This window comes from Balaenoptera borealis (assembly GCF_965194805.1).
Source record: "Balaenoptera borealis genome assembly, chromosome: 11".
Taxonomy (NCBI): Eukaryota; Metazoa; Chordata; class Mammalia; order Artiodactyla; family Balaenopteridae; genus Balaenoptera; species Balaenoptera borealis.
The window spans coordinates 12,618,910-12,633,997 of NC_138868.1; the positions used below are offsets into that span (position 1 = coordinate 12,618,910).

Below are 15,088 nucleotides of genomic sequence, written 5' to 3' on the forward strand. Positions count from 1 at the left end.
TCTCTCAGGAAGGTGTGAGCTGGGCCGAGCGAAAGGGGGACATGCGGGGAAATCTGAGAAATAACAACTGTCACCATCTTCCTGAGTCACCCGTCCCAGGCAGGCACTGGCTTATGTCACCTCCCCTTCCCAGGACTCTCGGAGGGGGCATTCCTACACCCATTTTCCAGATATGGGGACTGAGACGTAGAGACGTAAAGTGACCTGTCCAAGCTCCGCTCCTGTTGGTGTCAGAGCCAGACTTCTAACCAGGTCTCCCCTTCACGGGGCTGCGGTGAGGGGGCAGGGGACACAAGAATGAAAACCACTCCTCTCTCCTGACCTGCAGGAGGGGTTTCAACACTTCTTCCCACCATAAGGCACCTGGTGTGCCGTCCAGGTGGCTCAGGGGCTACCTTGGGCTGAGAGGAGGGGTGGGGGCCGAGAAGGTGGGATTCCACGCCCCCCTCTTTAAACTAGAGGGGCTCCCCCTTTTAACTGCTTTGCACGTTGAGCTACATAAGATTTTACACGAGGCTGAATATCATGAATCAAAGTGCATGGCTGTGCAGATGGGCCTCGTAGGGGGAGGAACAGGGCGGGAAGAGCAGGGTTGGGACAGGTCAGGGGCGCCATCAACCTCCACAGGCCCTTCCCACGGATGGAGCATCAAAGGGCCGGGAATGCCCTCCCTGCTGGTTTCCAGGAAGGTGGCTTCCCTGGAAACCAACCTCAGGCCGAGCGCTGCCTGCTGCTTCTGGGGACTCAGGCCCCAGGGATCTTCTTCCTCCACCTCAGGGGCCCACAGGATACAGGAAGGGGGTGGCCTCTTAGGAAGTCCCACCCCCAGAGGAGACTGGGCATTATGACCTGGGCCTGAAAAGAGAACGTGAGAAACACCTGTAAGTCCTGGCCTCTCGTGTGTGGGTGTGTGTGTGTGTGTGTGTGTAGTCGAGTAGGTGGTGTGTTGCTGTGTGAAATGGTTGGCTCATGTCACATACGTCCTAGGTAAAGCTGTGCATCTGGTCTACCTGGCTGGGCTCATACAGAAGAGATTCAAGTTAAGCATTAACATCAAAGCACTAAAAATCCTTTCAGATTCTCTTGAGTCTAAGCCATGATCATCTCTCTTCTCAGGACTGCATGGACCCTTAACAGGTTTTCCTGTATCCACTTCTACCCACTCCAATCCTTGGTGTATCAGCCAGAGCAATCTTCCCATCTCTCTCTCTCTCTCTCTCTCTCTCTCACACACACACACACACACACACACACACACACACACACACACACACACAGGTTAAAACGCATCAGGAGCTTCCCATCCACGTCCATTACTCTTCTGTAAAAACGAAAGATCTGAGGGTGTCTGAAGTCTGGCCTCTGCCTGTGACGGCACTCCCATCTTACGCCATCCTCGCCTTTGCTCTCTCTGCTCCAGCCACAAAGACCTTGCCTTCCCCGCGTTTGCCAGGCTCTTTCTCTTTGCAGAGCTGGGTTTCCCTGCCTTGAACCCCCTTCCTTCCCTTCCTTCACCTGGGTTGCTTCTACTCATCCTTCAGCTCTCGGCTTCAATGTTACGTCTCCAGAAAGCCTTTCCTTACTTCCCCGACCGGGTCAAATTCCAACACCTCTGCACTAGTGGCCCTCCTAGCTCTGTGCGGCCCTTCTTCAACCCTCAGCCACAGCTGGAATGTTACGTTTGCTTGTGGAGATGATTTGATTAATATCCGTCTCTAGCACCGTGACCTCCAGCGCGTACAGGAAGGGCGATGACCCTTCCTGCTTTCGCCCACTGCTCTCCCCTCGGTGCCTAATGCCTGTCATGAAGAGACGCCTGATACATTTTTTGCTACATTCATGACAATGGGTTCGTGCAGCCCTAACAGTGCATGGGCTCATGTGCACAAAGATGGGGCTCAGGCCAGGGGCCGGGCCAAAGAGCGCACTGACGTAACTGCCAGGCACTGCTCTGTGGGGAGCTGTCAGGCCGGGAGATCGATGGGGTGGGATATCCAGACGCCAAAGAGCCTCGCACGCCCGCCCCAGCAGGCTGGGCTCCAGCACTGAGGATGGAGCATCAGACTGGATCAGGATGAGGGAGAGACAAGGGCAGTGGCGGGGGCGGGGGTGGGGGTGGCGGAGCCTGCTGTGTCTACCCTCCATCAGTCTCCTGCCTGGAGCCCACGGAGCCAAGCCAGGCCGGAATGTGCTGAGGCAGCTTTTGCGCTCACCTGGACCAACGTACCATTTTGCGGCTATAAACAACACAGCCTCACATATACATGGGAACAGGGAGCCTTGAAGAAGCAGCTTTGCCCCAGGCGCTGGACATGCAGCTGGGGAACATCTGCAAACATCACATCTTGTGAAACCACAAAGTTGGAAGGGAACTTCATTTAACGCCGTTTAATCCTACCCCAAAGCTTGAATCCCTCCTCTAATGTCTCCGAGAGGAGCACCGGTTGTCTAGCCTTGCCTACAACGTCCACGGAACGGAGCCCACTGCCTCTCACCCAGCATGTGGAGCAAAAAAAATCCCTTAATCCACGTCTGTCCACCTTTCCAGGCACACCCTCACATGCTACCCGGCCTCGCAGACCAGCGGGTTCACTCTCGCAGCGCCCGCCCACATGCACACAGGTCTCCTTTGATTTCCTTGCGTTAACTCCTGACGGTCATCAGTGGCTTCCTGTCTCACACACACAGAACTGTTGTTGTCTCAGGGAACAGCATGAGCCTAGAGACCCGCATGCCAGCAAAGAAAATCCCCGAGGTTTCTGCCCAGCTTTCCTAATGCAAATGACCACAAGAAGGACAGAACCTGTGTTTTCCCCCGGCCATTGTCTGCTCCATGAACCTCTGTGCATATATATCTGTGTGTGTGTGTGTGTGTGTGTGCGGGGGGGGGGGGGTGTTTGGACCTTGATGGCTCTTAAGCAACTCCCAGGATGGGTTCTAGGGTACAAAGTCAGGTAGAGGTAGGGAATTTATGCTTCCTGACAAAAGGGAGCATTTCTGGATTCTTGAGGGGAGTCCTTACATCATGTTCAGAAAAGCCACTTCTCTCCGCAGTAACTCTCCCCTTGAGTGGCATTTGCACCTGTGTTTCTCCCCACCCCTCCCCAGGGACAGAGGCCCTCACCCAATGCCCTGCTTTGTCCTGCCCTCCAAGAGAGAGGGCTTCTCCCCTTCCAGGTTCTCTCAGCATCTCTCCCTGCCAGACAGGTGTTCCTCATTCCACAGCGGGTCCGTTCTCTCCTTCCCCCTCTGCCATCCACCTGGTCAACCCGTCACCATCTCCCTTGTCTCAGCGCCTTCCCTTCCCCTTCCCTGGCTGCCCTGTCTTTCTGAGACCCCCGAAGAGTTGACTGAGGGGAATGGAAAGATGTGTGTGTGTGGGGGGCTCTGTCTGTTCTCTGGCTTGGGGCGGGGGGAGATGAGAGAGGGGAGGGGAGCTGGTCACTTGGGACCTCTCCTGGTGGAGGGTGGTGCAGGGGCAAGGGCTCCCCTCCTTGGGGTGTGTGCCTAGAGGCCACTGCCCAACTCCGGAGGATTTACTGGGAAAAAGAACGCATCTGGGGATCAGATCCCCGATGGCGGCAGCAGAAGCCAGTTTCTGGGACGTGGCCCCATGGAAGAGACTGTGGGCCCCGAGAGGGGAGAAGCTCAGGCAGCTGGGCAGCAACACCGAGGGGAGGACAGGGAGGACAGGACGCCGGGAAGGCCTCCTTCTTGGACCTGAGGGCCACAGACTCACCCCACGAAGTAGGAGATGATCAGAAGCTGAACGGCGCGGTTGATGATCCCAATGGTCCAGCTCTTCACAACCACCGACTTGGTGGTCTCGTAGGTGAAGAAATCTGAGATGCAGTTCATGCTGAGAGAAGGACCCCTCAGAAGAGACCCGATGGTGGCCTCAAGAAGGAGAGGTCATAGGGATGGGGAGACAAGAGATGGAGCCCTGGAGGGGGCAGCTTAGAGGGTCTTGAGGAATGGGGAGCCTGTCCCTTTAAGTCGGGCCACCCTAGCCCAATGCTCTCAGCCTTTCTCTGCTCTTGACACTCTGGGCTGCCAAGAGTCCAGGGCCAGGGTGGCGGACCCCCTTTTTGTTCGTCTCCACCCCACTCCCCCGTGATGTCATGGCAGGGGTGGGGTCTCCAATCCCAGGCTCCTGATTGCCCGGGATGCATCTGGCTACGGCCCTCTGGGACTCATGTTTTATCTGCACTCTGTCTACCGTTTCTGTTCCGTTCTCTTATGCTGCATCTTCAGCCCGGCTCACCAGCTGCTTCATGCTCTCCTGAAAGCCCCTTGCAATATCCCACCCCCCAGCCACCTAACAGCCTGCTTGAGCTGAGTATCCCCTTCATTCCTGAGCGTCTTCCTAAAGCTGCTCGATTCTACAGCCATCCCCTCCTTTCTCGAGTTGCCACTAATAGCATGGGTCACGGGGAGGGGGTCTCTTGGTCTCCTGGGAAGGTGTGATTAAAGAGTCCTATAGTTCCCATTTCCTGCTCATGTTGGCAGTGGCTGAAGCTCTACCTCTAACACTGCATTATCATACTGGGTTTTTTTTTGGGTTTTGTTTTACTGTCAGTTTACTTATCTGAATCATTTGTTAGATTACATGGTCCTGGAAGGCTGGCGCTGTTTCCATCTTGTTTACTAGTTTCCTCAAATCTTATCACTGCGTCAGAGCTCAATACATATTTATTGAATCTAGTTGAATTTATGTTGCTAGATAGTGCGGTAACAGCCATTACCCAGAGGTTAAAGTTATGAGTTCAGGGAGCAACAGAGCATTCACGTTGTCTCTTGTCCCAGGATCGAGTTAGCAAGCTGGTGTAACAGTAGGTCAGATTGTCAGAGAAATCTTGAGTTTAAATATTCTGTCCTGATGTCTTCATACACAACACATATTATCACTCATTCTGAATGTAGGGTCACGGTGAGGCTGACAGAGGAGAACTAGACTGCGGTAAGTAGATTTGGATTCTTAGTCTTCAGCTTTGTTGCCCACTGAGACCCTGGGCCACTCCTCTTAGGGCCTCAGCTTTCCCATCTGCAAAAGGAGGTTGGAGCAGACGAACCCAAACATGTCTTCCAGGTCTGGCCTCCTCTGATTTTGCAAGATGCACCCTAGGACTATATAAGGGGGGGCCTGGCTTCTGCAATCCCAGGCTGATGTGATTTCAGATCAATTCCGGCTCCATGGTGAATCTGACACCAGCACTTGAACTTGATACTGCCGCTGGCCAGCCCCTTCCAGGCGACTCACAACTTGCAGTTACTGATGTTAAGTTTTTGGGTGCAGTGAACTCATTTCAAAATGGATCCAATCCCATGTGACAGGGGAGGGCAGTACAGTCACAGAGACACCAACAGCCGCATTCTCACAGAAGGCAGTGGGAGGGGTCATTTCTCTCCACAACTCATGAAATATTTTCCTTCTGGTCCCGCAGACTCCTTTCTACTCCACGAAACCACGATTGTGTAGGAGAGGACACACATCATTCCAACACGTACATACGTATTTGTGGAGAGTCTGATAAAATACAACTACACAATTTCTCTTTAAAACCTAGTCATCCCCTGAAGTGTCTGTAATTTTTAAAGAGCCCGACGCGCTCCCACTTTCTGGTCGGATGCCAAGCGGGTGGGACTTCAGCGCACCCCTCTTCCCTCAGGTCCTCCAGCGCCGACGACGCTCTATGTGACCGCCGCTAAGGCGGGCCGGGCTCGCATCTCTCTAGCCAGCTCGTCTGCTCTATGGTTTGTGCTGGGCTTCCGGTGGCGGGACGCTGGGCCGCGCACGCGGGAAAAGCCTCCCCAGCGTCCCCCCCCTCCCCCGCGTCCCCACCCCCGCTCCGCGTCCCCCAGCGCGCCCACTGCCCGCACCCGGGCCGTCGCGAGGCGACAGCTTGAGAAGGTGGGTGGTCGCCGTCCCCGTTCCCCAGGAGGGCGCGGGCCCTGCTCCCCCGCGGGATGCGCGTGATGGACCATTCCGCGTTGGAATCCACGGGCAGCGGGCGAATCCATTTTAGGGGGAGGGGAGAACTGTGGGTCCGGGACCGCGTCGCGGTGGGGGCTCCGGGAGGGAAAACCCTGCACTCTGAGCTGGGTTGGGGCGCGGGCGAGGTGCGGCCTCCCGGGCAGGCCCTGGGGCTCCGCTGCTTGTTGCCATGGCGCCCGGTGGAGTGCCCAGAGCGGGTGTCTGGTTGGGATGCAAGCGCTACTTCAGGCAGGCCTGGTTCTTCAGCCCGGGCTGGGCCTGGCCCCTGGAGTTCGGCAGAGTCGGCCTGTAGGTTCCCAGGCAGAGGCGATCTTGAGACATCCCAGGCACAGCAAGGGTTGCCCCTTGGCTCCATCCGTAGGCAGAATGAGGTGTTGTCCTTTGTACTTATTTATCTCCCTCTCGAATTCAGATTCCCAATCTGCCGTGTATCTGCACACCTACCCAGGAGTTGGGGCCCAGCTCCCAGTTGAGGCCAGCAGCGGCAGGTCAGCATGGCAGAAACACTGGAGTTCAACGACGTGTATCAGGAGGTGAAAGGCTCCATGGTAAGAAGGGTTTGGGTTTTTAATACAGGTGGAGGGAGGGAGGCGGAGTAGACGTTTTGTTTACTAACAAGAGCTTGTCTTGATGATGGAGCAATATCATCAACGTAGCGACTTTGGAAAAGGAGTCAGTGTTACCTCAACAAGAAGCAATACTGAGAGAGTACAAAAATTATACAGTGTTACAAGTGGAAGGGACCACACCTGCTGCTCAGCCCTGCATCCCTAAACTGAGGGCCTGCAAGGGTTCTGGATGCCAGGGCCAGGATTAGAATCCACATTTTCTGGCTACTTGTCTCTTACTGGCTCTCACCCCTTTAGCTGTTGCTCCTGCGTTGCTATCTGGCCAGCCCAGAAGGGGTGCTGGGTGGGACTGACCCTGGTCTGCACCGTGTGCTGTTCCCGTGCATTTGGACCTGTTTTTCCAACAGAATGATGGTCGGCTGAGGTTGAGCCGCCAGGGCATCATTTTCAAGAATAGTAAGACCGGCAAAGTGGACAACATACAGGCTGGGGAGGTGACGGAAGGTATCTGGCGCCGAGTAGCTCTGGGCCACGGACTTAAACTGCTCACAAAGAACGGACACGTCTACAAGTACGACGGCTTCCGGGAGTCGGTGAGGTGTCCTGTTGTCATAGCCCCCTTTTTACTGTGGCGTCTTCTTGATTTTTAACTTTCTAGAGAGAAGTGGGGCTCCTTTTTCTGATAACCATGTAAATGCTAGTTTGGGCTCCTTAGTGCAGGACCATTGAAGCTATTAAGCATTCAGTGTTCAGCTTTGGGTGTCAGTCTTGGGAGTTTCTTTGTGCCTTGACTCCGGAAGTTCTTCTACTGTTTTGATTTTTTTGGTGGTTTCTGCCTATTGCCTCTATCCAGGTTCAGGGTCTTACCTGATGCTTTAGTTTGGGTTTTGTTTTTTCATTTTGAACTGCTTGAGTTAAAGACTTCATCTTCATTTCTACTTTCACTAAAGCAATACCTGTACAAAGTCAGAAAACCATTGTGAGGTGCATAGCCAGGAATGTCAGTCCTTTTACTCCTCCCCCAGCCTGAGAGCCGGTCCCCAGAAACAACCTTTTTCAAAAGCCTTTTAAACAACTTTATAGCTGAGACTTTAAGTCAGTATGGATTTCTGATAAAAGGTATATTGGGTCAGTTTCTCAGAAATAGATAATCCCAGAACGTTCAAGTTTGTGTTAAGGCCACTGGGGTTTACTGGGCTTGTTCTCTCCCCTCTACCCACAGGAGTTTGAGAAACTCTCTGATTTCTTCAAAACTCACTATCGCCTGGAGCTCATGGAGAAGGACCTCTGTGTGAAGGGTTGGAATTGGGGAACAGTGAAGTTTGGTGGTGAGTCCTGTGGAAGATTGAGGTCTCGGGGGAGAAGGAAGGATGAAGGGTTTCAGTCTTTAGCTTGTTTTACTCTCTTACTGCCACTGTTTCTGATTTCCTGTCAGTTTGTAATTTATCATGTACTTAAATCGAGGACCAACGGTGTATCAGGCACTGTGCCTGGTCCCTGGGGTACAGTATTAACAAAATAGCCTCAGTGCCCTGTCCTTAGGGAACGTATAGTCTGGTGGGAACGTAGTTTACGCAGAGCCAAGGGAAGAGCTTGTGGCTTGATACGCCTTTTCCCCACAGGGCAGCTACTTTCCTTCGACATTGGCGACCAGCCGGTCTTCGAGATACCTCTCAGCAACGTGTCCCAGTGCACCACAGGCAAGAATGAGGTGACACTGGAATTCCACCAGAATGACGACGCAGAGGTCTCTCTCATGGAGGTGCGCTTCTATGTGCCTCCCACCCAGGAGGACGGCGTGGACCCCGTTGAGGTGAGGCCTTCCCCAGTTGCCTTGGGAGCAGGTGGTGTGGAGCAGGCCCCAGATAGCCCAGGGGCGGGGTCTCTGCTGCTTGATTACCAGTGTGTGCTTTTGCAGGCCTTTGCCCAGAATGTGCTGTCGAAGGCGGATGTGATCCAGGCCACCGGAGACGCCATCTGCATCTTCCGGGAGCTGCAGTGTCTGACCCCCCGAGGCCGTTACGACATTCGTATCTACCCCACCTTTCTGCACCTGCACGGCAAGACCTTTGACTACAAGATCCCCTACACCACAGTGCTGCGTCTCTTTCTGCTGCCCCACAAGGACCAGCGCCAGATGTTTTTTGTGGTAAGCAGAAACCGCTGGGGGTGCATTGCCCTGGGTTTTGCCCGAGTCTTTAGTAGACGTATCTCACCAGTGTTGAGTTCGTCAGCACGTTCTTGTGGAGCACTGACTGGTGCTGAACTCGGTCGGCTCTTCCTTCCCAGATCAGCCTGGATCCCCCCATCAAGCAGGGCCAGACCCGCTACCACTTCCTGATCCTCCTCTTCTCGAAGGACGAGGACATCTCCTTGACTCTCAACATGAATGAGTGAGTGTGTCCCTGGCCCAGGCAGGAGGCAGGTGTGCCAGCAGCAGGCAGCAGTGCTCGTGACCACGTCTTCCTGTTTGCAGGGAAGAGGTGGAGAAGCGCTTTGAGGGGCGGCTCACCAAGAACATGTCGGGATCCCTCTATGAGATGGTCAGCCGGGTCATGAAAGCACTGGTGAACCGCAAGATCACCGTCCCAGGCAACTTCCAAGGGTGAGAGTGCAGGCCTGGGCCCGTGGCCTGCTGGGGATGGGCTGTGCCGTGTCTCCGTGGTAAACCTGTCCTGGGATGGGAATGCGGCTCTTTGGAGGCCTGGTTGGGTTGTAGCTTGATGGTGTCAGTTGCCCCCATCATAGCAGCTTAGTGAGGTTTACTCACTTGAGGGCCTGAGCACACACTGTGCCGCCTGCTGCTGAGGCGGCACTGACTGAGCTCCCTGCACCTTCCACCAGGCACTCGGGGGCCCAGTGCATCACCTGCTCCTACAAGGCCAGCTCGGGACTGCTGTACCCACTGGAGCGGGGCTTCATCTACGTCCACAAGCCACCCGTGCACATCCGCTTCGATGAGATCTCCTTCGTCAACTTTGCCCGCGGTACCACCACCACGCGTTCCTTTGACTTTGAAATTGAGACCAAGCAGGGCACTCAGTATACCTTCAGTAGCATTGAGAGGTGAGAGTCTCTGCCCGCCACTTCCTGGGCATCCTGGTGCTGACCCAGCCTCGACCGGGAAGGCTGGCATGGCCTGGGGTACTCTTCAGGGTTGGGACTCTTCCCTGACTCTTCAGGCCTTGAGCAGAATTTTTCTATTGCTTCCTGGAATTTGGTCCTCCTCTTCGGAGTGCTCAGGCTTTGGCAGCCTCTCCATTGCTTTCTTTCTGTACTTGAAAAAAAAGTCGTTCTCCGTATTACGAAAGCTCTATGTGTTTGGTACTAGCCCTTCCTCTCCTCCACTCCCCCCATGATGGAAATGCTATCTCCCTCTTTCCTGGAATGAGCTTTGTGCCCGAGAACACGGCAGCTAATGTTTATTGAGTGCTCGCCGCGGGCTAAACGTTTTACGGACATCTTCACACTTAATCCTCATAACAACCCTGAGAAGTATGAGATACGGACCAGTAAAAAGATGAACACATCCCCTCCGCCTGCATCCTCCCCTTGCTCTGTGCGTATTGGTAAATAGGTGCACCTCCCTCCCCGCCTTTTATTTCCCAGAACTCTTGAGACCATGTAGGTTTCCTTCAAGGCTAGTGCCTGACTCTTTCTTCCTGCCATCTTCCGGGAGCCTCTGAGCTGTTGGGTTGGATAGTGCGGTCAAGAGCTCCAAGCCCCACAGTCTGTCCTGGCCCGGGGGTGTCAGGACAACATGGGGTCCACCCCTGTGTTGGCCCTGCCTGTCTAGTAATGTGGTGCGTCTCTCCTCACAGGGAGGAGTATGGAAAGCTGTTTGATTTTGTCAATGCAAAAAAACTCAACATCAAAAACCGAGGATTGAAAGAGGTACCTGCGTGTGTGGAAAGGACGAGCCTCTCTCCTGTTCTTTCTGTGGGGCGAAGGGGCAGGGGTTTGTCTGGCTTCTTTTTCACTCTCTTTTCTCTTCTTACTCTTATAGAAAAAAGAGGTGCGTGTGACCCCTTCCCCCTCCTGGTGCAGGTTTCCTCAGCATGACCTTAGAGCAGTCTCTGCAGCCCCTCAGGAGCCCCCAGTGGGGCTGGGAGAGGGAGGGGCTTGGACTAACCCCGTCAGCAGGAAGTCCGGGGCAAAGGCCCTGCACGTTGGCTGCGTGTGGACAATCCAGCCCCAGGGTCTTCTGGGCACTGCTCTGATCTACTCACAGGCATGGGGAGCGCTTTTGAGTCTGCAGGCGCCAGGGTGGGTTGGCCCTCACTCTCACCTCTGCCCCGACTAGGGCATGAACCCCAGCTATGATGAATACGCCGACTCCGACGAAGACCAGCACGATGCCTACTTGGAACGGATGAAGGAGGAGGGCAAGATCCGGGAGGAGAATGCCAATGACAGCAGTGATGACTCAGGAGAAGAAACCGGTGGGCTCACCTCGGCAGTGCCGTGCCTGGGGGCAGGGCGGCTCTTCCGTGGGGCGGGCGCTGGGCGTCTGGGATTTCCACGGGGGCAGAGTTGATGCATCCTGTGCTGTTTTTCAGATGAGTCATTCAACCCAGGTGAAGAGGAGGAAGATGTGGCAGAGGAGTGAGTTTTTGGGTCCACCTCGTGGGGGTGAGGTGGCGGCCTGTAAACTTAGGGGACCAGAATATTTCTGGACGTTCCCATGTGCCAGCGTTACCTACTGACCGAGGGTGGAGAAGTGACCTCCCGCGAAGTGACACATGGAAATGTTTTGGAAGTTGTCAAGATGCTTTGTAAGTGCAAGGCACATTGTGAAGCCAGAAAATGACAGTGGAGAGAGAATGGGAGTAAGGATCAGTGCTTGCCAGCTTCCCAGCTGGGGATCATTGGGTCAGGCGTTGCATCGTGGTGTCCTCACCTGTGAGATGGCAGTATTCTCCCCGTGCTGTATCCATCAAGACTCTTGATCGCTGATGTCAGAGATACGACTCAGACTGACTTTAGCGTAAGAGGGAATTTTATAAGCTCATGTAACTGGAGAGTCTGGTGATAGAATTGGCTTCAGGCACTTGGACCCAGGTGCTTATAAGCTGTGGGGAATCTTTTTATTTCTTCTGATTTCCTTATTTTTAGATAGGTTTGCCCCATGCGGTGTTAAATGACCCTGAGAAGCTTTGGACAGGCTTAATCCTACTGGTTTAACACCCAGAAGTGCCAGTTTTCTCAGAGCAGTGGTAAACAGTGTGGTTACTGCCCCTTCCTGAGTCTGAGTTACCAGGATATGCTCTGATGGGCCAGAACTAAGCCATTTACCCGCCCTTAGAGCCTGTGGTTGGGGTGAGCCCCTCCTGAATGGGGCAAGGTGGTTCCCAGCAGGAAATTGGAACTCTCTTAATCCAGAAGAATTGGGAATGAATGTTGGGCAGCAAAAAGAAAAAAAAAAAAATCTGCTAGAGTTCACTAGTTCTGCTTGCCGCATACTTACGAGGTCAGTGAGCAAATGCGTGTGAAAATGCTTTGAAAACGGCTCAGCACCATTCAGGTGTAAAGCAGCTCCACCTTCTGAGGAGTTCCAAGTGTAACAGGTAGGAGTGTTTGTTGTTTGGGTAGGTACTGGGTTGGACTGAAGTTGGTTTTCCCCACTTTTTATATAGTAACTAATTATCTCTTCATCGGAAAAGACTATAGGGCAGATTAAAACGATTAGATCCAAGGAAGTGGTGAAATGGACTTGGGGCATGTTCTGGGCAAGACAAGACAGTGGTTTTGTCCCCAGGAATGTGGGGATGGTGTAGGAACTGGGTTAGGTAGGCCATGACCAAGGAGAGCCACTGAAGCGCATTGGTTCATTTGTTTCTCACTGATTGATTCAGCAAGTAACCCATCGCCATGGCTGGGTCTGGAGAGGGTGTGGTTGAAGCCACCTCAGCAAAGGGGAGGAAGCAGGGTTGGGGCCTGGTGGGGGGAGGCCATGGTCCTCTTCCCTCTCTCCTTTCCGGGCAGGCATCTTGGGGCTCATTTTCCTCCTGTCCTGAGGTTGCAGGGTGCTGTCCTCTCTCCCCGAGTCTAAGTCCCACTCTCCTTGACAGGTTTGACAGCAACGCCTCTGCCAGCTCCTCCAGTAACGAGGGTGACAGTGACCGGGAAGAGAAGAAACGGAAGCAGCTGAAAAAGGCCAAGATGGCCAAGGATCGCAAGAGTCGCAAGAAGCCCGTGGAGGTGGAGACTCTGCTCGGTGGGAGGGCGCTGGGGAAGCCGTTCTCTTTACCTTCTCCTGTCCTCCACCAGTAGGGTCTGCTGACCGGTCCTCCGGGGCTGAGTTTTACAGTCAGCGATGATGGCCTTGAGGAATGAATATCTTGGAAATTTTTCACTCTGGCCCTTGAGATAATCAGCTTCTGGGAGATGTGAATTGGGGGCAGGCTTCTTCTGTGCCAGGAGCCCAAGGAAAGGGGCCCCTAGTGAGCTTGACCCTGGGGTGCAGAGGGGAGGAAGACATGGTCTTTGCCCTTGGGGAGCTCTCAGTCTGGCCTGACGCTACTTAGTCTTCTCTCCATTTCATCCCCCTAAGAAATTGTCCAGATAAGTTCTTTGGGAGAATGGGGGGGTTTGTGGAAATAGACGGCCGAAGGCATTTGGGTTCTTACGTAGGTAAAGAAAGGCAAAGACCCTAACGCCCCCAAAAGGCCCATGTCTGCCTACATGCTGTGGCTCAACGCCAGCCGAGAGAAGATCAAGTCAGACCATCCTGGCATCAGTATCACGGATCTTTCCAAGAAGGCAGGCGAGATCTGGAAGGGAATGTCCAAAGAGAAGAAAGAGGTAAGTAGCAGCAGACATGAGGGGGTGGTGGGACTTTGCTGTATTGGTTTTGCCTATGTCAGGGAAGAGGCCTCATTTTTCCCTCTGGTTTTTCTCTGTGTGTGTGTGTGTGTGTGTGTGTGTGTGTGAGACAGGAGTGGGATCGCAAGGCTGAGGATGCCAGGAGGGAATATGAAAAAGCCATGAAAGAGTATGAAGGGGGCCGGGGTGAGTCTTCTAAAAGGTGAGTATTGGGAGCAAAATGGCCCAGTTACTGCTTTCTTGGCAGATATTTTTGCAATTCCAGGTTGAGGATTGGGGTGTTAAAGATAATAGATATGCTTCTGACTGTGGTGGGCAGTGCTTCTCAGATCTGGGTAGGCAGCTGCCCAAGTATGGGTAATGTGCTAGAGAATTTACGAAGTCACTTGGATAAATATGGCTCATTTTCCTAAGAGGGTCAATTTTATTTGAAGGTATGGGGAAATTAAAAATACTTATATTATGGAGCATAATTCACATGGATTTTTAAAGATAAAGTAAGAGGTTTTAAGTAAATTTTGCATATAGGGCTGCTTCAGGCTGTAGCCCCTGATTCTTCCGGTTATTCATTTATGATGTGCTCCCTTGGGGCACTTGGGGCTGAGGTGGCTGGCTGGGCACATTTAGAGTGAGCTGGGCAGTGTGGCTGGGATTGGGAAAGGCCCTGTTAAAGCCAGGAGAGATTTGGCCTTGACCATGGGTGGGAACTTGAGGGCCCAGCCCCTTTCCCCTCTTGCTAATCTAGGGATAAGTCAAAGAAGAAGAAGAAAGTAAAGGTCAAGATGGAGAAGAAATCAACACCCTCTAGGGGCTCATCATCCAAGTCTTCGTCCAGGCAGCTGAGTGAGAGCTTCAAGAGCAAAGAGTTTGTGTCCAGCGATGAGAGCTCTTCGGGGGAGAATAAGAGCAAAAAGAAGAGAAGGCGGAGTGAGGTGCGGCAGGAGTCTGGGGGCTCTGGAGCCTGGGAGGGCGAGGGGCATCTGAGTTGGTGGGGCAGGTGTTTCTGGACCAAGGGTTGTGGTTGGCCCTTAAGAGAAATGAGAGGTGGAATTCTGTGGTTCTGAAGGCTAGTGCTGGAGTCTAGGGACGGGGTTGGGAGTTGGGGACTCTTCACTGAAAAATGGCTGGGGGGCGCACCTGGACTCTACACCTTTCCCTTTAAGAGACCTTTGGTTTTCAGGACTCTGAAGAAGAGGAACTAGCCAGTACTCCCCCCAGCTCCGAAGACTCGGCGTCAGGATCTGATGAGTAGAGAGGAGGAAAATTCTCTCTTCTTGGGCTTACCCTGTCACACCCCCAGTCTCCCCGCCCCGTGTTTTGGTACCAGTTTCTCCTCGTATGAAATGTAGTCCTTGGATTCCGTGCCATCTGAACAAGCTCTCCTGCTAGTATGCACTTCCCTGGGGCAGCAGGGGAGGCGTCTTACTCTGCTGCTTCACAAGGATGGCTCTTTATAATTAGGGGAGAGGTTGGGTAGGAGGCAGGGCAGTGCAGGATCCAAATCCTTGTCCTGCTTTCCCTGCCTTTGGGATATAGCTGCTGCTTGTCCTGGTCAAGTTGCTGCAAGCAGGGGTCATGTGAGGTCAGGTCTGTAGCTCCTAACCGGGGCCTATTTCTACTTTTATTTTGTATTTCTGGTCTGTGAAAAATCAACATTTAATAAAGGGAACCGACTTTGGAAACCATGTCCTTATGCCTT

General features: G+C 53.5%; 2 protein-coding genes across 2 annotated transcripts in view; one reads left to right on the forward strand and one right to left on the reverse strand.

Moving 5' to 3' along the window:
- P2RX3 (purinergic receptor P2X 3) overlaps positions 1 to 5,720 on the reverse strand; it is a 34,274-nt gene extending 28,554 nt beyond the window's left edge. The window contains exon 1 of the mRNA XM_082341328.1: positions 3,740 to 5,720. Coding sequence (XP_082197454.1) covers positions 3,740 to 3,858 — 119 coding nt within the window. The 5' untranslated portion in view covers positions 3,859 to 5,720. The remainder of the gene's footprint in view (positions 1 to 3,739) is intronic.
- A 43-nt stretch (positions 5,721 to 5,763) lies between these two features.
- On the forward strand, positions 5,764 to 15,074 carry SSRP1 (structure specific recognition protein 1). The gene is made up of 17 exons (XM_082341188.1): positions 5,764 to 5,911; positions 6,408 to 6,543; positions 6,972 to 7,157; positions 7,787 to 7,892; positions 8,187 to 8,377; positions 8,483 to 8,713; positions 8,854 to 8,957; positions 9,041 to 9,169; positions 9,409 to 9,630; positions 10,386 to 10,458; positions 10,868 to 11,006; positions 11,124 to 11,169; positions 12,636 to 12,765; positions 13,198 to 13,368; positions 13,503 to 13,591; positions 14,135 to 14,321; positions 14,570 to 15,074. Exons 2-17 carry the CDS (start codon positions 6,490 to 6,492, stop codon positions 14,639 to 14,641), a joined length of 2,130 nt encoding a protein of 709 aa, XP_082197314.1. The 5' UTR covers positions 5,764 to 5,911; positions 6,408 to 6,489; the 3' UTR covers positions 14,642 to 15,074.
- Positions 15,075 to 15,088: the final 14 nt, after the last annotated feature.